General features: G+C 46.4%; 1 protein-coding gene across 7 annotated transcripts in view; it reads left to right on the top strand.

The window, feature by feature from the left end:
- LOC308627892 (zinc finger protein 227-like) overlaps positions 1 to 18,824 on the top strand; it is a 140,491-nt gene extending 121,667 nt beyond the window's left edge. For 2 of the 7 annotated variants that reach the window (XM_081254375.1, XM_081254373.1), the window contains exons 6-7: positions 4,319 to 4,415; positions 5,848 to 6,812. In XM_081254375.1, the coding sequence (XP_081110501.1) occupies positions 4,319 to 4,415; positions 5,848 to 5,886 (136 nt within the window). In that variant the 3' untranslated portion in view covers positions 5,887 to 6,812. Of the gene's footprint in view, positions 1 to 4,318; positions 4,416 to 5,847; positions 6,813 to 17,941 lie in introns of those variants that run through there. The other 5 variants (XM_081254370.1, XM_081254376.1, XM_081254374.1 and 2 more) reach the window with 4 other exon arrangements.
- The last annotated feature ends 9,089 nt before the right edge of the window (positions 18,825 to 27,913 follow it).

Consider the following 27,913-nt stretch of genomic DNA (forward strand, 5'->3'; position numbering starts at 1 on the left):
TAACTTCTTTAGGCCAGAGGTTTTCCTAGGCACCAGTAATCATCTGATTCTGCTTTCTAAGGCTGCTTCCCTTACTTACAATTCATACATCGAAGCTAAGTCCTTGATGCAAAGGTGTTCTTTACAGCTGTGGGTTTTACCTCAATCTCTGGGCTCCTTTAAAAATAAACTTCGAATATTCTTCTCAACCCTAGTTATTTGAACTCTCTGAGTCTCAGCTCAGTTTATTAACATGATTAATTTGCAGTGGATCTCTATGTCTTATGTCCTTAATACATTGCTTCACACAGGGGCACCAGCTCAGGAAGATTTTGTCTGTTGCAAATTTATGAGGAAGTGGAATATTTATTTTTGGTACTTTTTCACCACCTCCCCAACATCTACCTCCTGATCAGATACCATTTCTTCTTCTTCCTGTCTCTACATTTCCAATGCCATTAAAAAATGGCCCAATTCTCAGCCTGTTTTCCCCTAGTCCTTGCTAAAACAGTGGCTGATGATGGTTTAAGTTAAGGCACCACTTCTCATGAGGTTACTTGTATTTTAATAAAAATCTTTGAAGGGTAAACATTCAAAGTCCTGATTCTCTATGGTTAAATTTTAGGCAGTGTAAAAAATAGTTTTAGATGGAGACGAAGGGAGTTGGGTGGATTACACAGGACATGGGATGAACAGGGCTGTCACTTTTTTTGTTTTTTGCGGTACGCGGGCCTCTCACTGTTGTGGCCTCTCCCGTTGCGGAGCACAGGCTCCGGACGTGCAGGCCCAGCGGCCATGGCTCACGGGCCCAGCGGCTCCGCGGCATGCGGGATGCTCCCGGACCGGGGCACGAACCCGTGTCCCCTGCATCGGCAGGCGGACTCCCAACCACTGCGCCACCAGGGAAGCCCGAGGGCTGTCACTTTTGTTCAGTTACATGAACATGGTGACAGGCAAGCATAAATGCAGAGATGGCATTCCTGTGCTGGTATGGGGAAAAGGAAGAGAGGCCACTGGTCAGGACATTGTTTTGCCTAGGGAGGAAGAAGATCCAGTACTTTGGTAATTTATTTAAGCTTTTGTTTTTTTTTTTTTGCGGGATGGAGGAGCAAGTAGGGGAGCTCATACTTGAAGCCGAATCCGGCCTCCGTACCCTGACACTGAATTAAATCTCAAGACAAGAGTTGTGGGTGAAGTAGAAAAGAATAGCTTTATTGCTTTGCCAGGCAAAGGGGGCTAGAGCAGGCGATTGCCCTCAAAACTCTGTGTCCCTGACCTGGAGAGGGTAGTGAGGAGTTTTATAGTAATCGTTCAAAGAGGAGAGCATGATCAGCTCATGGACATTTCTCTGATTGGTTGGTGGTGAGGTAAGTGGGTGTCAGCATCATCAACCTTACGGTTCCAACTGGTTCTGGGGTCTGCGTGTTTGTGGGTAGCACACCATTAACTTCTCCCACCTAGTGGGGGTTTCAGTATCTGCAAAACAGCTCAAAGATATTGTTATGTGTATCCCTTAAGGGGGAACCAAGACCCTGCCCCAAGGCTGCACTAGTGTTTCTTTTGACTATTCCTCCCTTGTCTCGCATCCCCTCCCTTCTCTAATTAGCAACTGTTTGAGCCTGCTCCTTGGAACTCAGGGAAGGTCATGGAGGCTGAATGAAGCCTATTTCCTGTAATCAAGAAATGGGGGACACCGATACAGGCTTTGTGCCCAGGAGCCCACAGGGTCCTGCTAGGGATCATACTCAGTGCAAGGAGATGTGGAAAATCCAGAGATAAGGAATCATGGCCTGTTACTTTCCAAGGGCTCCTACTCTATGTTGTGGGGGAAATCAGACACATTCATTAAGAGTCTGCCCGATTGAAGGATGTGAAAAGAGTTATCACAGAGGTACAACTAACATGCTGGGAAAATGTGTGGTCCATTCTCACTGGGATATCTGGAAGGGCTTCCTGTAGAAAGTGGGGTTTTAATTGAACTTAAAAACAATTTGTACTTTGAAAAATTATACTCTTGAAAGAAATGAGTTGAGCAAGCGCCTGTCCTCTGATGGAGGGAGGGAAGTCTGGCCTAGTTGAGTGGAGGCGGGAAGGTGAGTGTTACGCTTAGTCTGGAAAACTCGGCAGGGTCTTCAACCCTACGGGGCTTTGAACGTTCGGTTGACTATTTTCGGTTTTATTCTTCTCGCATTGGGAAGCCATTTAAGATTTAAGCAGGGGAATAATATTCTTAAAGAAAATAACTATGACCAGGATGAATTGAAGGGAGGGAGAAACGACATACTCATTTATCTACAATTTGGGGAAGAGAGGAAGATTATCTCTAATTCATTAGATGTGCATTGTATCAGCAGGAGGGAAATAAGCAGCATATCTTGATACATAAATCCTCCTCCCATATATGCATTCTTTTTCACCAGGGAGCAAGTATTTGGCAGCCAAGTTATCTTTAAAGTAATAATAAGAAAGCTATTTGGAATAAATGTTTCAGAACCATTTGTTACTTTGCACAGACCTATGAGCAAATAGGATTGAGCTAAAGCATTTACAGTGGTATGTGGTTCTGCAGGGGCCGCCACCCTATTATATATACTTATATCTTGGCTAAACTCCAGCTGTTGCCACTGCTATTAGTCAAAGAACTGAAGTGTCAACGAGCTAATCAAAATAGCAAAGTGGGAGTCAAGAGTTTTTCCGCCTGTTTCCTAAAGTCTTAGGAAGATTGTTTCCTTTTTATTCCTTATATTCAGAACATAAAAGCCTCCCAGACATCTAATCTTTACTAGGTCAAACATTTCAAAAGGCAGTGGGATTATTTTCCAGTTGCTTTTCAGTTTAAGGCAAGTGTTTTAGGGGCTTCCAAAGCCTCCCTCCTGAATCAATTTATGAAAAAAAAAACAAAAACAAAAAATGAAAGGCATTATTAACCCAACTACATTGTCTTGGTGTAAAAATCCTAACATATAGCATAGTGGGAAAAGGTTCTGAATCATGACCTAAGAGATGTGAGTTCTAGACCCAGTTTTGTGAATGCATAGCTTGGTGGTTTTGTCAAGTCTCCTATTTAACAGGGAGGGATTAGAATTTTTCTGTATGGTTTCTGTACTATTCAGTAGTAGTGTTCACAATTACTTTTGCCTAAGGAGTTTAGAAAATGGAGAGACACATGATAATGTTGCAGGAAGAGGGACCTCTTCCAGGGCCCAAGAGTGGGCTCTTGTCTACCACTCAGAAAAGAATTTTCTGAGGAGACACACGTGCTGACAAAGCAACAGACTTTATTGGGAAGGGGTGTCCAGGTGCAGAGCAGGAGGGGAAGGGAACCCAGGAGAACTGCTCTGCCATGTGGCTCGCAGTCTCAGGTTTTATGGTGATGGGGTTAGTTTCTGGGTTGTCTCCGGCCAGTCATTCTGACTCAGGATCCTTTCTGGTGGTGCACACATTGCTCAGCTAAGATAGGTTCCAGAGAGAAGGATTCTGGGAGGTTGGTAGGACATATGGACAGGAGTCTCCTCTCTCCTTTTGACCTTTCCCTAATTCTTCCGGTTGGTGGTAGTTGGTTAGTTCCGCGTTCCTTACCAGGACCTCCTGTTTTAAGATAACTCGTGAAAGTGGTTACTATCGGGCTTGGTCAGGGCAGGCAGTTTTGGGCAGTGGTTTCCCTAAAAATAAGATTGTGGTCAACAATTTTGGGTGGAAGTGATGTGTGTTACTTTTGGGCGAGAACTCACACTGCCAGTGTGAGGCTCCAGAATTCTTTCTCTCTACAAAGATGACTGAGAGAGGTGGCTTTGTCAAGCTGGGGGCAGGAATAAGGAAAACGAAGAGCAGAACTCCCAGGCAGCCCATGATGGGCATGTACAACGAGCGGGAAATGAACCTTTGTTGTTTTAAAGCACTGAGATTTGGAGGAATTATTCAAGCTTATTCCTTTTTGTTTGTTTGTTTGTTTGTTTTGCAATATGCGGGCCTCTCACTGCTGTGAGAGGAAGATAATAACAATGACAAGTAGCAAAAGCTCTAAAATGGAGACTATACTCCATTATAGCCAATTAATGGGAGTGGGAAGCTCGGGCTCACTGTCCAGGACATAGAAATAAAAGCTGAGGATGCTCTGAGGCACCTCTTGGATCTCTATAAGCCTCCATCATTTCTGCTGAGTAGGGTTGACAGATAAAATATAGGCTGTTCAGTTAAATATGAATGTCAGAAAAACAACGAGTACATTTTTAAGATAAGTATGCCCCAAATAGTACATAGGATCTACTTATACTAAAAGTGATGACTTATTATTCATGTGAAGTTCAAGTTTAACTGGGTATCCTGTATTTTTATTTAGTAAAGGTGACAGCCCTACTGATGATCCACAATGGAGGCAGTTGAGGAGCGGTACATGCTGGCTCTCGGACAGTCAGAAATGGCATCAGCAGATCCAGGTACAGTATGAAATTCTTTTTGGATGTAGCTCAGAAGCCATGGCCAGCCCTTGACTGCAAGTACTGCCTCGGGTTTCCCTGAGGTGGGGTAAACCGTCCTCTTAATGGCCTTTTGGTAAGTCTGGAAGACCATATCCAAGGGGAGCCCCAAAGTCAGTTTCATCCTCACAACCATGTTTCCAATTCCTGGAATTGGCTGCATGTGACTCACAAGAGATGAGGAGGTTTGTGAAAATTGGGAGTGTCATAGCTTGAACCCTTTGTAGGTAAAGTTTTGCTGTTGTGAGAGTTTTAACAGGAGCAATGTGAAAGACTCTAGGTCCGCAGGTAGATAAAAACAATCCTGTTCTACTTCTGTGTATGTGACAAGTCTCTAATTGTTCAGAGAGCAAGTATCTGGTCTTAGAAAGACTGATCCAAGCTTGGATGTTTCTGGTGACAAGGCAAGGTTGTGAGTCTGAAGTTGACCTTTTATGGTTGAGGAGACAATAAGGTTGTCGGAAGGTCAATCATGGAGGAGACGTTGGCTTCATCCATTGTGCAGGCTTGTATATGTGGTTCTATGTAGATTGTGTTTCAAAGGTGGAGCTTGTTTACAAGTATGAACATTCTCTGACGTGCTTTTTGGACCTTCATACCCAGAGCTAGAGCAGTGCCGAGGCTCTAGAAATGCCATGGATATTCTGAGCTGTCAGTGGCATTTCCCAGGTACTGTTCCCTTGGTGCTGCTCCTTGACATGTCCAAAGGGATTATCATCTGTTTTGTGGCCGGTCCTAGCATTGTGAAAGGAAGCTGCTGCACTGGGCTCAGAGGATTTCGGATGTGGTGGGAGGAGTAGTAGTACTACGACTATAAATTGTATCACACCATATCTATTACATCTTGAGAGTGGGGTTGGGGGGTTATGAAGGGGGACTTTTATTGTACTTTTATACATTGTCCCCTCGAAAATAATTCAATTTTTAAAAATTAATTTATTTATTTTGGGCTGCATTGGGTCTTTGTTGCTGCTAGCGGGCGTTCTCTAGTTACAGTGAGCGGGGGCTACTCTTGGCTGTGGTGCACAGGCTTCTCATTGCAGTGGCTTCTCTTGTTGCAGAGCACGGGCTCTAGGCACGCAGGCTTCCGTAGTTGTGGCACGTGGGCTCAGTAGTTGTGACACACGGGCTCTAGAGCGCAGGCTCAGTAGTTGTGGCGCGCGGGCTGAGTTACTCCGTGGCACGTGGGATCTTCCCAGACCAGGGCTCAAACCCATGTCCCCTGCATTCGCAGGCCACGAGGGAAGCCCAATAATTCAGTTTTTTATAAAGAGAAGATTCCTAATAGTATTCCAAAATTTTAAAAATATGTAGTTGGATAACACTATGAAAAATTAACTGATATATTTTTTTATTATTTCTCTTTGCTCCCTGGATTTTTTTCCCCATCCAGTCAGCTAGGCACTGTGAGTTCACTGCATTAGGAAGGTAAAGACTCAGCAGAAATGAGGGAGAAAAAAAGAAAATTCTCAGCTTTGGAATGTTCACAACAGAGGCCACAGTAGAACAAGTGAGAATTCTGTGAACAAAAAATAAATCTCGTCTCAAATGTAAAAAAGTATTCTCTGCACTGGGAGGCAGGAGAGGGAGGGAGGGAAGGACTGAAGGAGAGAGATCAGTGTGGCCAGGGACATGGACACTGTGCTTGAGGACGATAGGCCCAGGAAGAGAATCAGAATCTGGAGAAGATTCAGCCTGCACGTGATCATTGCCTCCAGCCAGCACCCTCATCTCAGACCTCGGGAAATTCAGAGAGACAGTGGGAGTAAGTCAGGAGGGCCACGCGCATAGTCTGTGTGGCGGGGGTTGTTGCCATTCCCTATTTGTGAGAAGTCCCCAGCAATTCCCAGGCCTCCTTCTGGAAAATGCTGGCGGACGTCTCAAGCGCTTATGTGAAAGCTTGTTCACAAACCTTGAAAGATACAGATGTAGATGACTGATAGACAGATGCATAGATAGAAAAATGTAATTAACTAAAACATCCATGAAAGGTTTAGAAAATGCCCTTTATTGCATAGGACGCTTCTATTGTCATATGATGTTAGACTGAGTGCCGGTCCCTTCATCCTCCTTCAGACCACGGCCTTCTGTCTGCTACTCTCCCGAGGGTCCTTTCTTCTCCCTGGAAGGGATAAAACAAATGAGGTAGAACAGGAAGAGACAAGAAGCACTCCAAGCTCTGCTGGTCAGGGTTACCCCTCAAGCGTTGCCTTCATGCTCAGAGCCACACACACCACAGTGAGCTTGGCTCCAGATCAACTACCAGGCAACGAAGGTTCTGGAACATTTCCATATCTCGGGGGACCTCATTTCCACGTGACTCTCTTTCATATTCCCCTTTGTCACAGAAGGCTAGGTCCAGTGGTCCGGGTGAGATCTCGGCTCAGGCCCAAGGCTCTCAGACCTCAAAGGTCTGGTCCTGCCAAGGCCCCTGTCCTCTCTGGAGACCACTCCTGGCTCTCTCTGCCGAGAAGGCGCTGCTGGCAGTACGTCCTCTAAGAGTTGAGGTCCGTCGTGCAGACCCTGAGAAAACTCCTAGGAAAAGGCTCCACCTTCTTGTTTACGTCAACAGAGCTCAATGTCTTTGTTAGTGCTGGGTGTGTCCCATTTGATGCAACTGCAGAGCCATTAGGTCAACCAGCACATGTGTGCGGCCCCTTCCCTTAGACTCCTCTGGGCCCTCGTGACATAGGCTCAGAAGACTGCCAGCCTCAAGCCTTACCTCTTCCAAGGCCACACCGTCTCCAGGGCCTTCTGTCCCATGAATCTCAGTTGCTGTGTGGAACTCAAAAGAGAGAAAAGAGCCTGCCTGCGGGGTCTCTTCGGGCTGGGGCCTTCTACCTTCTCTTCCTCGTCCTCCTTGTCCTCCTCATCCTCAGAGGTGGTCTCGGGTTCCACACTGCCCTCCTCCTCAGGGGTGCTCTCGAATTCCACATTGCCCATCCACTGGGCCATGTTGAGATGAAAGACACGGCAGCTGAAGCCCTCCAGGACGCCGAACTTCACGTGCTGCTGGAGGATCTCCAAGGCAGGGAAGACCCGGCAGCAGGCCATGCACCTGAAGCCGGTCTCCATGGTCACCATCCAGTCCGCTGTCTTGGCGCTGGGTCTCTCCTCGACGGCAGGTGGCCCTGATGGGCTGCCTGGCTCTGCCCTTTCCTCATACTCTTTCTCCTCCCCAGTGGGCTCACTGTCAGACAGGAGGCTTTCGGTGGACACATCGGAAGAGGGCTCAGTGGCTACTGTGCACACATCCTCAGGAAGGGTCACTTCTTCTATCCTCAGCTGCTTTTCAGGCAACTCCAAGGGTTTCTTTGTCTTCCAGGAGACAGCGACACCCTTGTTCACTTGTACCTGCATGTAGTATATTTTCATGCCCCTTTCCTCTTTGTCTGGGTGCAGATAGTTCTTACAGGGTGAAGAGGGTGAGGAGGAGACACAGTGTGATGGGGGAGCGGTCTCCCCTTTTTCCTGAACCTCGGCTAGGGGTACTGTCGGCTGGGCAGTGTCTCGATGTGATCTCCGGATTCCTGAAAAAGGAATTAAAAACATAATAACATGCATGGGCCCTGCCGGAAGCTGAGGGAGCAGGTGTGGTAGACGAGAGAGGGACATTTGCATGACGTAGCTATGTCGTGAGCTTGGTGTCTGTTGGCCGTAGGACGGAGCGGTGTATCTGGTGTCATCTGTGGGCTTTTCATGTGCGTGGGGGGGATACTGGAGCGGTGTCTGTATACAGGGGAGTGGAGTATGGTGGTGAGGGCTGTGGTATGTGAGGGATGCGGCTGGATGCGTGTACGACGAGGAGTGTGAGTTTGGGAATATCGGTGGTGCATTCCTTGTGGAATGGGGCTGTGGTGCTTGGGGTTTCTGTGTGCACTGAGAAGGGCTGTGCCTGGAGGCCGGATGTATGTGTGAGCTGTGTGGACCTGAGCTGGATGGTCCTGCTCTCAGGCTGGAGGTGTATGATGCAGAACTCTATCCTTCTCTGGAAGCAAAGGCAAAGACAAAGCCTACATTTTCCTCTGAAGATGCTTAATCTGGTCCCTCTTCCCTCCACCTCAAGCCCAGACCTTTCCGGCCCCTGCTCCTTGACTTCCCCACCATGGTAGTAGCAGTATTCACACACACACACCCAGACTCAGCTGGCATCCACGCCCTCGGAACAGCTCAGCCATCCTGCCCAAGCTCCTCCACAGAGCCCTCATCACCTCTGATGACCCTGGGTTTCCTCTCAGCCTCCCTGGGATCTGTGTGCCTCCTGCCTCACAGCCAAGCACCCCCTCACCTGAGGAGCCCCGCGCCCTCAACAGCGTAGATGAGCTTGCGCGGAGAAGAAGCACAGGAGAAGAATGTAGAGGCAGAGGAGACATCCCCTGGCCCTGTGCTGCAGCCTTGGGCCACCACACTGGATCCAAGGTGAGGGGGATCCTCTTGTGACTTCGAGATTCCTGAGGGAGGAAAGAAAGGCTCAGGGTGGGTTCATCAGTCCTCTGTCCAGAAGTATTTACCGAGTGTCTGGCACGTGTCAGGTGCAGTGAATACACACAGTTGAGAGTGTGGTTCCCAGTGGATACTCCAGTATTTAATTCACATCAGTACTTACTCTGTCACTGTCTTGTCGGTAATGTAGGCCTCGGTGGTGACTGTGAGTATGTGGGAAGAGTGAGTGATGTGTATCAGTTAAGTCTGTGGTAAATGTGGGGTTGGCATGGGGAGCACGGTGCAGATGTGTCTTATCTGTGTCTGTGGCCTTTGTGTGCATGGTTTCTGTTCACAAGTCAGGAATTCTGGGACATGTAACTTTTCCTCATTACATGGTGTGGCTTGTACTTATGGTGTGTGTTCATTCACCAAGATTCAGTAAGCAGCTACTCCTATGTATCTGGCACTCTTCCATTGTTCTAGTCTCTGGTAATGCTGCACATTCTAGTAGGGGAAGACACAGACTAAACAAAAATACAATAAATATATAATACCTGAGCTGGTGGTAAGTATATAAGGGTTGCCAGACTAAGCGAAGAAAAATACAGGACACCCAGTTAAATTTCAGTTTCAGATAAACCCAGAATAATTTTTTAGTGTAAGTATTCCCATGCAGTATTTGGTCTTACTTAGTTTTAGGGTAAGTATGGCCCATACAATATTTGGGACATACTGATACTGAAAAGTTACTTGTTGTTGATCTGGAATTCAAATTGAACTGGATAGCCCATATTTTCTCTGGCAACCCTGACATGGGTTAGTGAGACTGTGGTTTACTGTGGTTTCTACAAAGCGGGTCTGCCATTACTCAAGAATGTGTTACAAGTGTGGTGTGTATGACACGTGACTGGTTCTTACAGAGGTATTTAGCGATGGCTGAAGTTAGCTGTGTTTGTGCGAGAGTTGAGGAGATACATATATATATATAGTGTGTGTGTGTGTGTGTGTCCTATATATATAGTGTGTGTGTCTATATACATATCTCATCTCCAGCGTTTGGTGTTGGAGGAGAGGATTGTGATACAGGTGGGTTGTATGAGAACGTAGAACAGGAGGGATCCGTGTATATACCTCCATGTGCTGTGTGTGGTTTACTAAGGAAGGTATATGTGGGGTGTGTGATATTTTTGCTGTATCAGAGTGTACATGGGTGTATGAGTTACTGTCTCATAAAACACCCCTAACAAGAATTCTGTATACACTCTTACGTACACCGAGTGTCAGCCAGGTCCAGGCAGGGTGACAAGAACTTTACCACGCAGACTTTATATCTGGTAAGCACTCTACCCCCATTCATCCCGCACTTCTCTGCACTACCACACACACACACACACACACACACACACTCACACACATTCACACACACACACACACACACACACACAGGAACATAGAGCAAAATATTCTGAATGGTCAGGGGCAGTCATTGCCTTCCCCAGCCTGTCCCAGCCACTGCCTGGAAATCTGCCTGCTGTCTAGAGCTCCATTCCCAGGGCCAATCCTACAGTCTCCAGGGCCCTGGGCCTGGTAGGAGCTACTGGGCTCTAATCTGGGGCAGAGGCCTCTAGCTGGAGCTCTGGGGTGACCACCCCTCTCCCAGGGCAAGCTACTCGCCTACATTTAATGCACGCATGCACCCCGTGGCCCGTGGCTCTCAGAGCTCCCCGCAGGACCCTGAGGCCATTTCTCACCGCCGCCCACGCGGTCTCAGTCTCTGGAAAACCCTTCCCTTCCCTTGATCTCCTTTGCCAAATTCTTCCTGTTGAAGGAATAAAACCTTGCTTTCAATATGACACCATCCCTAGACAAACAATCTTCTTTCGAAGTGCATTCCACTTGTCAAGATATTTTTCAACAGGGCCTTCAACTCATGGGGCTTCTCTTTCCACTTTGGTAAAAGAGGCCAAGCAACTCATGGGTCTCTCTCAGCATCCTTGCATCCTTCACATCCCCCACCTCATGACCCCAGGGAACGATCCAAGAGAATAAGAGAGAAATCGGGGACTGAGAAAGGCTGCACCTCTAGGTCTGTGCAAGCAGGATGCACCCTGCTGTGAGTCCGTCAAAGCTCCAGGCCCGGCTGCCCCAGGAGAGAGTCCTCAGACCAGCGGAGCTGACCTCCCATCTCTCAGGGGGCTTCTGGCCATTCTGTGCCGTCTCACAACACAGGGACCCTCCGGATGGATACAGCAGCATCAGTGAGACAAGGTCTCTCGCTCCCTGCTTCACAGGTGACACGTTCTCAGTCCCCCGCTTCCTAGAGATTGTTCAGTTTGGCAGAAACCCATGTGCCCCAGCATGATGCCCCCCACATACATCCTCCGTTCTCAGCAGTTTCCTGGGACTCTTCATTTTCCAGATGTTTCCTCTTTTGTCGCCGTTTCATGGTACCAACTGGAAGTCTCCCTTAGAAGATGCCTCAAGAGATGTCCAACTCCTCCTCTTCCCTACAGGTTGGCCCTTGTTGGCTCTTGGGCAATGCGTTGAAATGATTCAATACAAATAAAAACAGTCAAGTCTCCTAAATGGCTGAAAAACTTGTACCACTTAGTGAACCAGCAGTACTGCCTAGTGCTCACCAGGGCTGTTATGTTTGCAAGGTTGCCAGGCACACAGTGGAATTCTGTGACCTCAGTGATGACATCAGAGCATTCCGTGGACCTAGGTTGAGCACAGTGTCTGCAATAGCACAGGCCCCATTTTCAAGAACATTTCCTTTCTCCCAGCTGAACCTATCCCGTGAAAGGGAAAGGTTCATACCATATCTATTATAAATTGTATCATACCATGTCTATTATAAAATTCACATTTTGAGTGGAGATCTTTTAATGTCTTTTCTAGAGAGATTTAATATGAATATTTTCAGTGGTCTCCAGTTTCCCTGTGGATTATTGACATTTTAAACTCTGCACTTCAATTTTCCCTCAATACGTGTAATTTTGTCACAGCTATTTCTGTACTTAAAGATGAGGAACTATATAATTGATTTCTTCATTTTTTTCCCATCTCTTTCCAAGGTACTGCATTTGATTGTGTCTTACGAATGAGTGAAAAATGCTAGTCCTTGAGTCAGGACGTTGGGCCCTTTACCAAGTAACTCAACCTATCTGGGCTTCAGCTTCTGTATGTGCGATCAAGAGGCTTGGACTAGCTGACTTTTCAAATGCCGTGTTTCTTTGATTCACTCTCACTTACTGATCTGCTACTTAAGAAGAGGGTCTGTTCTCATAAAGTAACAACAGTCTTTTCCTAACCTTGGGTTGGGTGGAGTTTAACTGTTCGTACTCAGTTTGTTAGTTATATTGCCTTCTACGTATGCTTAGCTCTAAATAATTTATATGGCTCTTGTGACAATTTTTAGATCTTCTTTTTTTCTTATTTTCTTTTACAGTTTCTAATTTGTTATCGCCAGTGTAGAGGAGCCTGATTGACTTTTAAAATTTATTGATCTTGTATGTGTGTGCCTTGTTGAACCGTCTTATTAGTTCCTGCTAGTTTATCTGTGGGTTCTTTTGGGTCTCCTAGATAAATGAGCATATGAAATGTAAATAATGTGTTCTTTGGATAAAGTTTATTTTCTTGCATCTATATATATAGAAGCAATATGTTGAATTGATTTAAATATTTAAATACTTACATACCTGTTATCACAATCTAACATTCCTGATCTTATTTTCTTTCAATCAATATTATGTTTTCAAGATTTATCCACGTGAATCCATATAGATCTAGGTCTTTGATTTTTTTTTTTTTTTTTTTTTTTTTTTTTTGTGGTACGTGGGCCTCTCACTGCTGTGGCCTCTCCCGTTGCAGAGCACAGGCTCTGGACGCGCAGACTCAGCAGCCATGGCCCACGGGCCCAACCGCTCCATGGCACGCGGGATCCTCCTGGACCGGGGCACAAACCCGCATCCCCTACATCGGCAGGCGGACTCCCAACCACTGCGCCACCAGGGAAGCCCTAGGTCTTTGATTTTTGACTGCTTGATATTATTTCATCACATGCATATAGCATCATTTATTTTCCATTCAAGCATTATTGGACAATTGGATTGTTTCCCTCCCTTCTCTAGAACAAACAACATTTCCTAGAATATCCCTGAAGATGTCTGACAGTCGAGAAGGGCCAGGCTGCCCGAAGGATTGCTACTTGCTTTTAGCCACCTTCCAACAGGCCGTCTCCAGCCAGCAATTTGAAGCACAGCTGAAATGAAAACTGCCCCAAATGTGAAGACCTTAGGAGCTTCCTAGAAGGTGGGAGGTTAATGATAGGCATCCTGCTGGGATCCCAGGGGAGTCTGAGCTGGCCTGAAGCTCATCTTCCTCCTCCACCGCTCAAGAGAAATGTGGAGGAAAGAAGCCTTCAAAAACTCTGAGCAGGCAGAGGGAGAGATATTGGGGGCCGAAGGTGTAACTGAGGTCTTGGAGTGGGCTGTGAGCACGCAGAGCCTCTAGAGAGCCAGGCTCTGCCTTCTGAGAACTTCTCCCCTAAGGCTGCTCATAATTCAGGTGATACCAGCCATATAGAGCCGACTTGGCCCACACTGTCACAGAAAGCCTTATCAGAATCTCTTCTTCTTCATACACTCTTGTGTCTGTTACTTGGCTATTGCCTTTGGTACTCCACTGATGTGAACCACAGTCGCCAGGGGATGGAGGACACTAGTGACCCATCTTGCTCTGTGGCCTCAGTCCACAGCTTGAGGGTAAGGGAAGAGGCCAAATGAAGGTCAAGAAGGAAAGATGGAGTTTGAAGAGAAGACCTGAGTTAAGGGTGTCTTCTCAAGTCTTGATGACTGAAATGTAGCTCCAGTACCTGAAGTCCTGCTTGTTCTCAAGGCTGACCACGGGGCTGGGTGCACTCAGTGAAGGAACCGTATACGCTTAGTATTTCCTTGCTTGCTCACACTTGCCCTCCTCTGACACACCCTCTGCAAGACTGATCTTCCCCTGAAACAACTTTCCACCTGCCACTGTCATCTCAGGAACATTTGCTTCCCCTTCCTAGTGTCCCCCTAGAATGCCATTGCAGCCAATTCATAATTGGATAATCATGCTTCTTACCATAGTCTCAGCAACTTCTGAAAACTTTTATTCACTTTATTCCATAGTCTTCACCCATCAATAATCTTCCTTAACTTCCTAGCTGCAGGTTAAGCCATTCGGAATCATTTCTTTTTCTTTCTCTTCTTTGGCAAATCCTTTCTATCTTTTAAGGTCTTTTTCTTGTCTCTCTACCATCCTGCCTTGCTGAACTTCTTTTTTTTCCGTTTAAGTAACCTTTCAATCTCCTTCCCGAATTTCCTCATAAACATTGAGAGTTTATTCCTCACACGTTAGACAGCGGTTTATGAATGGCCAGGCATAATGGACTCAGAATGAGTTGGCACCCCCGAGGTACCTGTCTTGCTGGGGAGCCACAGGTGAAGGGCTGGCTGCTGGACACATGTTTGCATGGAGTCAGGCTGAGTGGCCTCAGGGTGTTTGCTCTGCACTTGTGTGTGTTTCTCCCTAGTTGGTTTCCTTGTCCAGCCACCTGTGACCTCCCTCCATCCAGCCCAGGGAATCCTTCTCATCACAGGGGTAGGATGTTTATCTCATTTTCCATCACATCCTTTCCCCAAAGTTTGGTTGTGAGTTGTTCCCATTCCAAAGACCTTTCCTCTTGGAAGAGAAAAGAGAAAATCTTGTCTCTCCTTTCCTCTCACTTCACTTCTGCTCTATTATCTCCTCCGTCCAGAATGGCCCCCTGACTCAGATGGGTGTAGATCCAAAGATGGCAAGAACTGCCAGCAATTCTGAGATAATAATACGGATGGATCAGGAAAACGTGAAAACCTTTATCCCGCCACATTAAAAAACATTGCGCTTCCAGTGTATTCAGAGTCTCAGTGTAGAAACACAAATGATGTAGAAATTGAATTACACTCAAGTTTTTCTTTCCTGCTTTCCTGTTTTATTCTAATTCTCCAAGTTAACATGATAAACTATTTGTTAGGTAAACTTTCAGACATTCTCTACCCAGGCACACTTTTCTTTTTTTCACATAAGAGTGTGAACTAGGTCACTTTCAACATGCTGTGATTCTGTGATTCACTGTCTCCCACCGAGTCATCCACTGATAAAGTCATCTGTTTCATGGAGAAATATTTCCAATAGCTAATAGCCAATGTCTGTGGAGTGCTTACTCTGTGTCGGTTTCTTGTAACTACTTTACAGATCATTTGTACAACGTACCCATGGACCAGGTACAATTATGACCCCCAAGTGACAGATAAGTGCAGATAAGTACAAATAAATACAGAGGCCAAGTGACTTGCCCAAGACACTGGAGCAAATCAAAATCCATGCCTCTGTAATCATTTTGCCCTATTGCCTCTGTCTGGGAGGCTTGATGATTTGGCAACTAAAACCTTAAATATCATGTTCCATTTTTATATCTGTGACACAAGCGTGGGGCTGTGATATGGGGTAACTAACCTGACTACTTTTGAAAACACTTATGCACCTGGATGAAAGTAAGCCAGGGACTGCAAGCTATAGATTTAAGGTTTCCTACCAACTTTTAAAAATAGCTTCTTGAATGCAATTTATGTAGTGTCAAGTCTAGGATGTAGTCCAAATAGTAACAGAAAAATGGAGATATGTAGAAAAATACTTAAAGTTGACAAGTATTGGGAGTGTAGTATTTTGGGGGCCAGCGTGTAGACCACAGGAAAACTTGCTGTTTCCATCCCAGAGGGAAGAGCCCTACGTTGCAACTGCCAAGGGCCCTGGGGCAGCAAGTGTGCTCACTGCTTCGTAAAGAAGCATCCTCACTTTGATAGAATCATATGGGAGCCTTACATTTGGTTAGCAGTTCTACGTTTTTGATGTAATAATATTTTCAGGGTGTGGGAGGGTATCAAGCTCTGAAAATACCCTTGGAGAGATTTGCTTATTAAGTTTGGCTTTTTCAGTCTCCCTACTACTTCTTTACTAAACACCAGGCGGTTTCCTTCACTTTTCAGAACCATGTTGTTTTTCCCTTGTCTAATGAACTTTGAAATACTTTTGGATGAGCTATGAAGTTTGGGAAAAAATAAACATCTCTTTAAAATAAGGAAGATAATAACAATGACAAGTAGAAAAAGCTCTAAAACAGAGAATATCCTCCATTCTAGCCAATGACTGGGACTGGAAGGTTCGTGCTCACTGTCCAGGACGTAGAAATAAAAGCTGAGGAGGCGCTGAGGCGTCTCCTGGATCTCTATGAGCCTCCATCATTTCTGAAGGGTAGGGTTGACAGATAAAATATAGGCTGTTTAGTTAAATCTGAATGTCAGAGAAACAACAAGTACATTTTTAAGATAAGTATGCCCCAAAGAGTTCATAGGATCTACTTATACTAAAAATAATGACTTATTATTCATGTGAAGTTCAAGTTGAACTGGGTATCCTGTACTTATATTTACTAAATCTGACAGCCCTACTGATGATCCACAATGGAGGCAGTTGAGGAGCGGTACATGCTGGCTCTCGGACAGTCAGAAATGGCTTCAGCAGATCCAGGTACAGTATGAAATTCTTTTTGGATGTAGCTCAGAAGCCATGGCCAGCCCTTGACTGCAAGTACTGCCTCGGGTTTCCCTGAGGTGGGGTAAACCTTCCTCTTAATGGCCTTTTGGTAAGTCTGGAAGACCATATCCAAGGGGAGCCCCAAAGTCAGTTTCATCCTCACAACCATGTTTCCAATTCCTGGAATTGGCTGCATGTGACTCACAAGAGCTGAGGAGGTTTGTGGAAATTGGGAGTGTCATAGCTTGAACCCTTTGTAGGTAAAGTTTTGCTGTTGTGAGAGTTTTAACAGGAGCAATGTGAAAGACTCCAGGTCCCCAGGTAGATAGAAACAATCCTGTTCTACTTCTGTGTATGTGACAAGTCTCTAATAGTTCAGAGAGCAAGGATCTGGTCTTAGAAAGACTGATCCAAGGTTGGATGTTTCTGGGGACAAGGCAAGGTCCTGAGTTTCAAGTTCACCTTTTATGGTTGAGGAGACAATAAGGTGGTCAGAAGGGAAATCATGGAGGAGACCTTGGCTTCCTCCATCGTGCAGGCTTGTATATGTGGTTCTATGTAGATTGTGTTTCAAAGGTGGAGCTTGTTTACAACTATGAACATTCTCCGATGTGCTTTTTGGACCTTCATTCCCAGAGCGAGAGCAGTGCCGAGGCTCTAGAAATGCCGTGGATATTCTGAGCTGTCAGTGGCATTTCCCAGGTACTGTTGCCTTGGTGCCGCTCCTTGAAATGTCCAAAGGGATTATCATCTGTCTTGTGGCGGGTCCTAGCATTGTGAAAGGGAGCTGCTGCACCTGGCTCAGAGGATTTCGGATGTGGTGGGAGGAGTAGTAGTGCTACGACTATAAATTGTATCACAGCATATCTATTCCATCTTGAGAGTGGGGTTGGGGGGTTCTGAAGGGGGGCTTTTATTGTACTTTTATACATTGTACCCTTGAAACTAATTCAATGTTTTAAAATTAATTAAGTTATTTTGGGCTGCATTGGGTCTTTGTTGCTGCTAGCGGGCGTTCTCTAGTTGCAGTGAGCGGGGGCTACTCTTGGCTGTGGTGCACGGGCTTCTCATTGCAGTGGCTTCTCTTGTTGCGGAGCATGGGCTCTAGGCACGCAGGCTTCCGTAGTTGTGGCACGTGGGCTCGGTAGATGTGGCACACGGGCTCTAGAGCGCAGGCTCAGTAGTTGTGGCGCGCGGGCTGAGTTACTCCGTGGCACGTGGGATCTTCCCAGACCAGGGCTCGAACCCATGTCCCCTGCATTCGCAGGCATATTCTTAACCACTGCTCCACCAGGGAAGCCCAATAATTCAGTTTTTTATAAAGAGAAGATTCCTAATAGTATTCCAAAATTTTAAAAATATGTAGTTGGATAACACTATGAAAAATTAACTGATATATTCTTTTATTATTTCTCTTTGCTCCCTGGATTTTTTTCCCCATCCAGTCAGCTAGGCACTCTGAGTTCACTGCATTAGGAAGGTAAAGACTCAGCAGAAATGAGGGAGAAAAAAAGAAAATTCTCAGCTTTGGAATGTTCACAACGGAGGCCACAGTAGAACAGGTGAGAATTCTGTGAACAAAAACTAAATGTCGTCTCAAATGCAAAAAAGTATTCTCTGCACTGGGAGGCAGGAGAGGGAGGGAGGGAAGGACTGAAGGAGAGAGATCAGTGTGGCCAGGGACATGGAGACTGTGCTTGAGGACGATAGGCCCAGGAAGAGAATCAGAATCTGGAGAAGATTCAGCCTGCACGTGATCATTGCCTCCAGCCAGCACCCTCATCTCAGACGTTGGGAAATTCAGAGAGAGAGTGGGAGTACGTCAGGAGGGCCACGCGCATAGTCTGTGTGGCAGGGGTTGTGGCCATTCCCTATTTGTGAGGAGTCCCCAGCAATTTGCAGGCCTCTTCTGGAAAATGCTGGTGGACGTCTCTAGTGCTTATGTGAAAGCTTGTTCACAAACCTTGAAAGATACAGATGTAGATGACAGATAGATGCATAGATAGAAAAATGTAATTAAATAAAAGCTCCAGGAAAGGTTTGGAAAATGCCCTTTATTGCATAGGACGCTTCTATCGTCATATGATGTTAGACTGAGTGCCGGTCCCTTCATCCTCCTTCAGACCACGGCCTTCTGTCTGCTACTCTCCCGAGGGTCCTTTCTTCTCCCTGGAAGGGATAAAACAAATGAGGTAGAACAGGAAGAGACAAGCAGCACTCCAAGCTCTGCTGGTCAGGGTTACCCTCCAGCGTTGCCTTAATGCTCAGAGCCACACACACCACAGTGAGCTTGGCTCCAGATCAACTACCACGCAACGAAGGTTCTGGAACATTTCCATATCTCGGGGGACCTCATTTCCACGTGACTCTCTTTCATATTCCCCTTTGTCACAGAAGGCTAGGTCCAGTGGTCCGGGTGAGATCTCGGCTCAGGCCCAAGGCTCTCAGACCTCAAAGGTCTGGTCCTGCCAGGGCCCCTGTCCTCTCTGGAGACCACTCCTGGCTCGCTCTGCCGAGAAGGCGCTGCTGGCAGTACGTCCTCTAAGAGTTGAGGTCCGTCGTGCAGACCCTGAGAAAACTCCTAGGAAAAGGCTCCACCTTCTTGTTTACGTCAACAGAGCTCAATGCCTTTGGTAGTGCTGGGTGTGTCCCATTTGATGCAACTGCAGAGCCATTAGGTCAGCCAGCACATGTGTGCGGCCCCTTCCCTTAGACTCCTCTGGGCCCTCGTGACATAGGCTCAGAAGACTGCCAGCCTCAAGCCTTACCTCTTCCAAGGCCACACCGTCTCCAGGATCTTCGGTCCCATGAATCTCAGTTGCTGTGTGGAACTCAAAAGAGAGAAAAGAGCCTGCCTGCGGGGTCTCTTCGGGCTGGGGCCTTCTACCTTCTCTTCCTCGTCCTCCTCGTCCTCCTCGTCCTCCTCGTCCTCCTCGTCCTCCTCGTCCTCCTCATCCTCAGAGGTGGTCTCGGGTTCCACACTGCCCTCCTCCTCAGGGGTGCTCTCGAATTCCACATTGCCCATCCACTGGGCCATGTTGAGATGAAAGACACGGCAGCTGAAGCCCTCCAGGACGCCGAACTTCACGTGCTGCTGGAGGATCTCCAAGGCGGGGAAGACCCGGCAGCAGGCCATGCACCTGAAGCCGGTCTCCATGGTCACCATCCAGTCCGCTGTCTTGGCCCTGGGTGTCTCCTGGACTGCAGGTGGCCCTGATGGGCTGCCTGGCTCTGCCCTTTCCTCATACTCTTTCTCCTCCCCAGTGGGCTCACTGTCAGACAGGAGGCTTTCGGTGGACACATCAGAAGAGGGCTCAGTGGCTACTGTGCACGCATCCTCAGGAAGGGTCACTTCTTCTATCCTCAGCTGCTTTTCAGGCAACTCCAAGGGTTTCTTTGTCTTCCAGGAGACAGCGACACCCTTGTTCACTTGTACCTGCATGTAGTATATTTTCATGCCCCTTTCCTCTTTGTCTGGGTGCAGATCGTTCTTACAGGGTGAAGAGGGTGAGGTGGAGACACAGTGTGATGGGGGAGCGGTCTCCCCTTTTTCCTGAACCTGGGCTAGGGGTGCTCTAGGCTGGGCAGTGTCTCGATGTGATCTCCGGATTCCTGAAAACGGAATTAAAAACATAATAACATGCATGGGCCATGCCGGAAGCTGAGGGAGCAGGTGTGGTAGACGAGAGAGGGACATTTGCATGACGTAGCTATGTCGTGAGCTTGGTGTCTGTTGGCCGTAGGACGGAGCGGTGTATCTGGTGTCATCTGTGGGCTTTTCATGTGCGTGGGGGGGATACTGGAGCGGTGTCTGTATACAGGGGAGTGGAGTATGGTGGTGAGGGCTGTGGTATGTGAGGGATGCGGCTGGATGCGTGTACGACGAGGAGTGTGAGTTTGGGAATATCGGTGGTGCATTCCTTGTGGAATGGGGCTGTGGTGCTTGGGGTTTCTGTGTGCACTGAGAAGGGCTGTGCCTGGAGGCCGGATGTATGTGTGAGCTGTGTGGACCTGAGCTGGATGGTCCTGCTCTCAGGCTGGAGGTGTATGATGCAGAACTCTATCCTTCTCTGGAAGCAAAGGCAAAGACAAAGCCTACATTTTCCTCTGAAGATGCTTAATCTGGTCCCTCTTCCCTCCACCTCAAGCCCAGACCTTTCCGGCCCCTGCTCCTTGACTTCCCCACCATGGTAGTACCAGGATTCACACACACCCCCAGACTCAGCTGGCATCCACGCCCTCGGAACAGCTCAGCCATCCTGCCCAGGCTCCTCCACAGAGCCCTCATCACCTCTGATGACCCTGGGTTTCCTCTCAGCCTCCCTGGGATCTGTGTGCCTCCTGCCTCACAGCCAAGCACCCCTTCACCTGAGGAGCCCCGCGCCCTTACCAGCGTAGCTGAGCTTGCGCGGAGAAGAAGCACAGGAGAAGAATGTAGAGGCAGAGGAGACCTCCCCTGGCCCTGGGCTGCAGCCTTGGTCCACCACAGTGGTTCCAAGGTGAGGGGGATCCTCTTGTGACTTCGAGATTCCTGAGGGAGGAATGAAAGGCTCAGGGTGGGTTCATCAGTCCTCTGTCCAGAAGTATTTACCGAGTGTCTGGCACGTGTCAGGTGCAGTGAATACACACAGTTGAGAGTGTGGTTCCCAGTGGATACTCCAGTATTTAATTCCAATCTGTACTTACTCTGTCACTGTCTTATCGGTAATGTAGGCCTCGGTGGTGACTGTGAGTATGTGGGAAGAGTGAGTGATGTGTATCAGTTAAGTCTGTGGTAAGTGTGGGGTTGGCATGGGGAGCTCGGTGCAGATGTGTCTTATCTGTGTCTGTGGCCTTTGTGTGCATGGTTTCTGTTCACAAGTCAGGAATTCTGGGACATGTAACTTTTCCTCATTACATGGTGTGGCTTGTATTTATGGTGTGTGTTCATTCACCAAGATTCAGTAAGCAGCTACTCCTATGTATCTGGCACTCTTCCATTGTTCTAGTCTCTGGTAATGCTGCACATTCTAGTAGGGGAAGACACAGACTAAACAAAAATACAATAAATATATAATACCTGAGCTGGTGGTAAGTATATAAGGGTTGCCAGACTAAGCGAAGAAAAATACAGGACACCCAGTTAAATTTCAGTTTCAGATAAACCCAGAATAATTTTTTAGTGTAAGTATTCCCATGCAGTATTTGGTCTTACTTAGTTTTAGGGTAAGTATGGCCCATACAATATTTGGGACATACTGATACTGAAAAGTTACTTGTTGTTGATCTGGAATTCAAATTGAACTGGATAGCCCATATTTTCTCTGGCAACCCTGACATGGGTTAGTGAGACTGTGGTTTACTGTGGTTTCTACAAAGCGGGTCTGCCATTACTCAAGAATGTGTTACAAGTGTGGTGTGTATGACACGTGACTGGTTCTTACAGAGGTATTTAGCGATGGCTGAAGTTAGCTGTGTTTGTGCGAGAGTTGAGGAGATACATATATATATATAGTGTGTGTGTGTGTGTGTCCTATATATATAGTGTGTGTGTCTATATACATATCTCATCTCCAGCGTTTGGTGTTGGAGGAGAGGATTGTGATACAGGTGGGTTGTATGAGAACGTAGTACAGGAGGGATCCGTGTATATACCTCCATGTGCTGTGTGTGGTTTACTAAGGAAGCTATATGTGGAGTGTGTGATATTTTTGCTATATCAGAGTGTACATGGGTGTATGAGTTACTGTCTCATAAAACACCCCTAACAAGAATTCTGTATACACTCTTACGTACACCGAGTGTCAGCCAGGTCCAGGCAGGGTGACAAGAACTTTACCACGCAGACTTTATATCTGGGAAGCACTCTACACCCATTCATCCCGCACTTCTCTGCACTACCACACAGACACACACACACACACACACACACACATTCACACACACACACACACACACACAGGAACATAGAGCAAAATATTCTGAATGGTCAGGGGCAGTCATTGCCTTCCCCAGCCTGTCCCAGCCACTGCCAGGAAATCTGCCTGCTGTCTAGAGCTCCATTCCCAGGGCCCATCCTACAGTCTCCAGGGCCCTGGGCCTGGTAGGAGCTACTGGGCTCTAATCTGGGGCAGAGGCCTCTAGCTGGAGCTCTGGGGTGACCACCCCTCTCCCAGGGCAAGCTACTCGCCTACATTTAATGCACGCAGGCACCCCGTGGCCCGTGGCTCTCAGAGCTCCCCTCAGGACCCTGAGGCCATTTCTCACCCCCGCCCACGCGGTCTCAGTCTCTGGAAAACGCTTCCCTTCCCTTGATCTCCTTTGGGAAATTCTTCCTGTTGAAGGAATAAGACCTCCTTGCTTTCAATATGACACCATCCCTAGACAAACAATCTTCTTTCAAAGTGCATTCCACTTGTCAAGATATTTCTCAACAGGGCCTTCAACTCATGGGGCTTCTCTTTCCACTTTGGTAAAAGAGGCCAAGCAACTCATGGGTCTCTCTCAGCATCCTTGCATCCTTCACATCCCCCACCTCATGACCCCAGGGAACGATCCAAGAGAATAAGAGAGAAATCGGGGACTGAGAAAAGCTGCACCTCTAGGTCTGTGCAAGCAGGATGCAGCCTGCTATGAGTCCGACAAAGCTCCAGGCCCGGCTGCCCCAGGGGAGAGTCCTCAGACCAGCGGAGCTGACCTCCCATCTCCCAGGGGGCATCTGGCCGTTCTGTGCCGTCTCACACCACAGGGACCCTCCGGATGGATACGGCAGCGTCAGTGAGACAAGGTCTCTCGCTCCCTGCTTCACAGGTGACACGTTCTCAGTCCCCCCCATCCTAGACAAGGTTTAGTTTGGCAGAAACCCATGTGCCCCAGCATGTTGCCCCCCACATACCTCCTCCGTTCTCGGCAGTTTCCTGGGACTCTTCATTTTCCAGATGTTTCCTCTTTTGTCGCCGTTTCATGGTACCAACTAGAAGTCTCCCTTAGAAGATGCCTCAAGAGATGTCCAACTCCTCCTCTTCCCTACAGGTTGGCCCTTGTTGGCTCTTGGGCAATCCGTTGAAATGATTCAATACAAATAAAAATAGTCAAGTCTCCTAAATGGCTGAAAAATTTGTACCACTTAGTGAACCAGCAGTACTGCCTAGTGCTCACCAGGGCTGTTATGTTTGCAAGGTTGCCAGGCGCACAGTGGAATTCTGTGACCTCAGTGATGACATCAGAGCATTCCGTGGACCTAGGTTGAGCACAGTGTCTGCAATAGCACAGGCCCCATTTTCAAGAACATTTCCTTTCTCCCAGCTGAACCTTTCCCGTGAAAGGGAAAGGTTCATACCATATCTATTATAAATTGTATCATACCATGTCTATTATAAAATTCACATTTTGAGTGGAGATCTTTTAATGTCTTTTCTAGAGAGATTTAATATGAATATTTTCAGTGGTCTCCAGTTTCCCTGTGGATTATTGACATTTTAAACTCTGCACTTCAATTTTCCCTCAATACGTGTAATTTTGTCACAGCTATTTCTGTACTTAAAGATGAGGAACTATATAATTGATTTCTTCATTTTTTTCCCATCTCTTTCCAAGGTACTGCATTTGATTGTGTCTTACGAATGAGTGAAAAATGCTAGTCCTTGAGTCAGGACGTTGGGCCCTTTACCAAGTAACTCAACCTATCTGGGCTTCAGCTTCTGTATGTGCCATCAAGAGGCTTGGACTAGCTGACTTTTCAAATGCCGTGTTTCTTTGATTCACTCTCACTTACTGATCTGCTACTTAAGAAGAGGGTCTGTTCTCATAAAGTAACAACAGTCTTTTCCTAACCTTGGGTTGGGTGGAGTTTAACTGTTCGTACTCAGTTTGTTAGTTATATTGCCTTCTACGTATGCTTAGCTCTAAATAATTTATATGGCTCTTGTGACAATTTTTAGATCTTCTTTTTTTCTTATTTTCTTTTACAGTTTCTAATTTGTTATCGCCAGTGTAGAGGAGCCTGATTGACTTTTAAAATTTATTGATCTTGTATGTGTGTGCCTTGTTGAACCGTCTTATTAGTTCCTGCTAGTTTATCTGTGGGTTCTTTTGGGTCTCCTAGATAAATGAGCATATGAAATGTAAATAATGTGTTCTTTGGATAAAGTTTATTTTCTTGCATCTATATATATAGAAGCAATATGTTGAATTGATTTAAATATTTAAATACTTACATACCTGTTATCACAATCTAACATTCTTGATCTTATTTTCTTTCAATCAATATTATGTTTTCAAGATTTATCCACGTGAATCCATATAGATCTAGGTCTTTGATTTTTGACTGCTTGATATTATTTCATCACATGCATATAGCATCATTTATTTTCCATTCAAGCATTATTGGACAATTGGATTGTTTCCCTCCCTTCTCTAGAACAAACAACATTTCCTAGAATATCCCTGAAGATGTCTGACAGTCGAGAAGGGCCAGGCTGCCCGAAGGATTGCTACTTGCTTTTAGCCACCTTCCAACAGGCCGTCTCCAGCCAGCAATTTGAAGCACAGCTGAAATGAAAACTGCCCCAAATGTGAAGACCTTAGGAGCTTCCTAGAAGGTGGGAGGTTAACGATAGGCATCCTGCTGGGATCCCAGGGGAGTCTGAGCTGGCCTGAAGCTCATCTTCCTCCTCCACCTCTCAAGAGAAATGTGGAGGAAAGAAGATTTCAAAAACTCTGAGCAGGCAGAGGGAGAGATATTGGGGGCCGAAGGTGTAACTGAGGTCTTGGAGTGGGCTGTGAGCACGCAGAGCCTCTAGAGAGCCAGGCTCTGCCTTCTGAGAACTTCTCCCCTAAGGCTGCTCATAATTCAGGTGATACCAGCCATATAGAGCCGACTTGGCCCACACTGTCACAGAAAGCCTTATCAGAATCTCTTCTTCTTCATACACTCTTGTGTCTGTTACTTGGTTATTGCCTTTGGTACTCCACTGATGTGAACCACAGTCGCCAGGGGATGGAGGACACTAGTGACCCATCTTGCTCTGTGGCCTCAGTCCACAGCTTGAGGGTAAGGGAAGAGGCCAAATGAAGGTCAAGAAGGAAAGATGGAGTTTGAAGAGAAGACCTGAGTTAAGGGTGTCTTCTCAAGTCTTGATGACTGAAATGTAGCTCCAGTACCTGAAGTCCTGCTTGTTCTCAAGGCTGACCACGGGGCTGGGTGCACTCAGTGAAGGAACCGTATACACTTAGTATTTCCTTGCTTGCTCACACTTGCCCTCCTCTGACACACCCTCTGCAAGACTGATCTTCCCCTGAAACAACTTTCCACCTGCCACTGTCATCTCAGGAACATTTGCTTCCCCTTCCTAGTGTCCCCCTAGAATGCCATTGCAGCCAATTCATAATTGGATAATCATGCTTCTTACCATAGTCTCAGCAACTTCTGAAAACTTTTATTCACTTTATTCCATAGTCTTCACCCATCAATAATCTTCCTTAACTTCCTAGCTGCAGGTTAAGCCATTCGGAATCATTTCTTTTTCTTTCTCTTCTTTGGCAAATCCTTTCTATCTTTTAAGGTCTTTTTCTTGTCTCTCTACCATCCTGCCTTGCTGAACTTCTTTTTTTTCCGTTTAAGTAACCTTTCAATCTCCTTCCCGAATTTCCTCATAAACATTGAGAGTTTATTCCTCACACGTTAGACAGCGGTTTATGAATGGCCAGGCATAATGGACTCAGAATGAGTTGGCACCCCCGAGGTACCTGTCTTGCTGGGGAGCCACAGGTGAAGGGCTGGCTGCTGGACACATGTTTGCATGGAGTCAGGCTGAGTGGCCTCAGGGTGTTTGCTCTGCACTTGTGTGTGTTTCTCCCTAGTTGGTTTCCTTGTCCAGCCACCTGTGACCTCCCTCCATCCAGCCCAGGGAATCCTTCTCATCACAGGGGTAGGATGTTTATCTCATTTTCCATCACATCCTTTCCCCAAAGTTTGGTTGTGAGTTGTTCCCATTCCAAAGACCTTTCCTCTTGGAAGAGAAAAGAGAAAATCTTGTCTCTCCTTTCCTCTCACTTCACTTCTGCTCTATTATCTCCTCCGTCCAGAATGGCCCCCTGACTCAGATGGGTGTAGATCCAAAGATGGCAAGAACTGCCAGCAATTCTGAGATAATAATACGGATGGATCAGGAAAACGTGAAAACCTTTATCCCGCCACATTAAAAAACATTGCGCTTCCAGTGTATTCAGAGTCTCAGTGTAGAAACACAAATGATGTAGAAATTGAATTACACTCAAGTTTTTCTTTCCTGCTTTCCTGTTTTATTCTAATTCTCCAAGTTAACATGATAAACTATTTGTTAGGTAAACTTTCAGACATTCTCTACCCAGGCACACTTTTCTTTTTTTCACATAAGAGTGTGCACTAGGTCACTTTCAGCATGCTGTGATTCTGTGATTCACTGTCTCCCACCGAGTCATCCACTGATAAAGTCATCTGTTTCATGGAGAAATATTTCCAATAGCTAATAGCCAATGTCTGTGGAGTGCTTACTCTGTGTCGGTTTCTTGTAACTACTTTACAGATCATTTGTACAACGTACCCATGGACCAGGTACAATTATGACCCCCAAGTGACAGATAAGTGCAGATAAGTACAAATAAATACAGAGGCCAAGTGACTTGCCCAAGACACTGGAGCAAATCAAAATCCATGCCTCTGTAATCATTTTGCCCTATTGCCTCTGTCTGGGAGGCTTGATGATTTGGCAACTAAAACCTTAAATATCATGTTCCATTTTTATATCTGTGACACAAGCGTGGGGCTGTGATATGGGGTAACTAACCTGACTACTTTTGAAAACACTTATGCACCTGGATGAAAGTAAGCCAGGGACTGCAAGCTATAGATTTAAGGTTTCCTACCAACTTTTAAAAATAGCTTCTTGAATGCAATTTATGTAGTGTCAAGTCTAGGATGTAGTCCAAATAGTAACAGAAAAATGGAGATATGTAGAAAAATACTTAAAGTTGACAAGTATTGGGAGTGTAGTATTTTGGGGGCCAGCGTGTAGACCACAGGAAAACTTGCTGTTTCCATCCCAGAGGGAAGAGCCCTACGTTGCAACTGCCAAGGGCCCTGGGGCAGCAAGTGTGCTCACTGCTTCGTAAAGAAGCATCCTCACTTTGATAGAATCATATGGGAGCCTTACATTTGGTTAGCAGTTCTACGTTTTTGATGTAATAATATTTTCAGGGTGTGGGAGGGTATCAAGCTCTGAAAATACCCTTGGAGAGATTTGCTTATTAAGTTTGGCTTTTTCAGTCTCCCTACTACTTCTTTACTAAACACCAGGCGGTTTCCTTCACTTTTCAGAACCATGTTGTTTTTCCCTTGTCTAATGAACTTTGAAATACTTTTGGATGAGCTATGAAGTTTGGGAAAAAATAAACATCTC

Source organism: Mesoplodon bidens (assembly GCF_964165515.1).
Source record: "Mesoplodon bidens genome assembly, chromosome: 14".
Lineage (NCBI taxonomy): Eukaryota > Metazoa > Chordata > Mammalia > Artiodactyla > Ziphiidae > Mesoplodon > Mesoplodon bidens.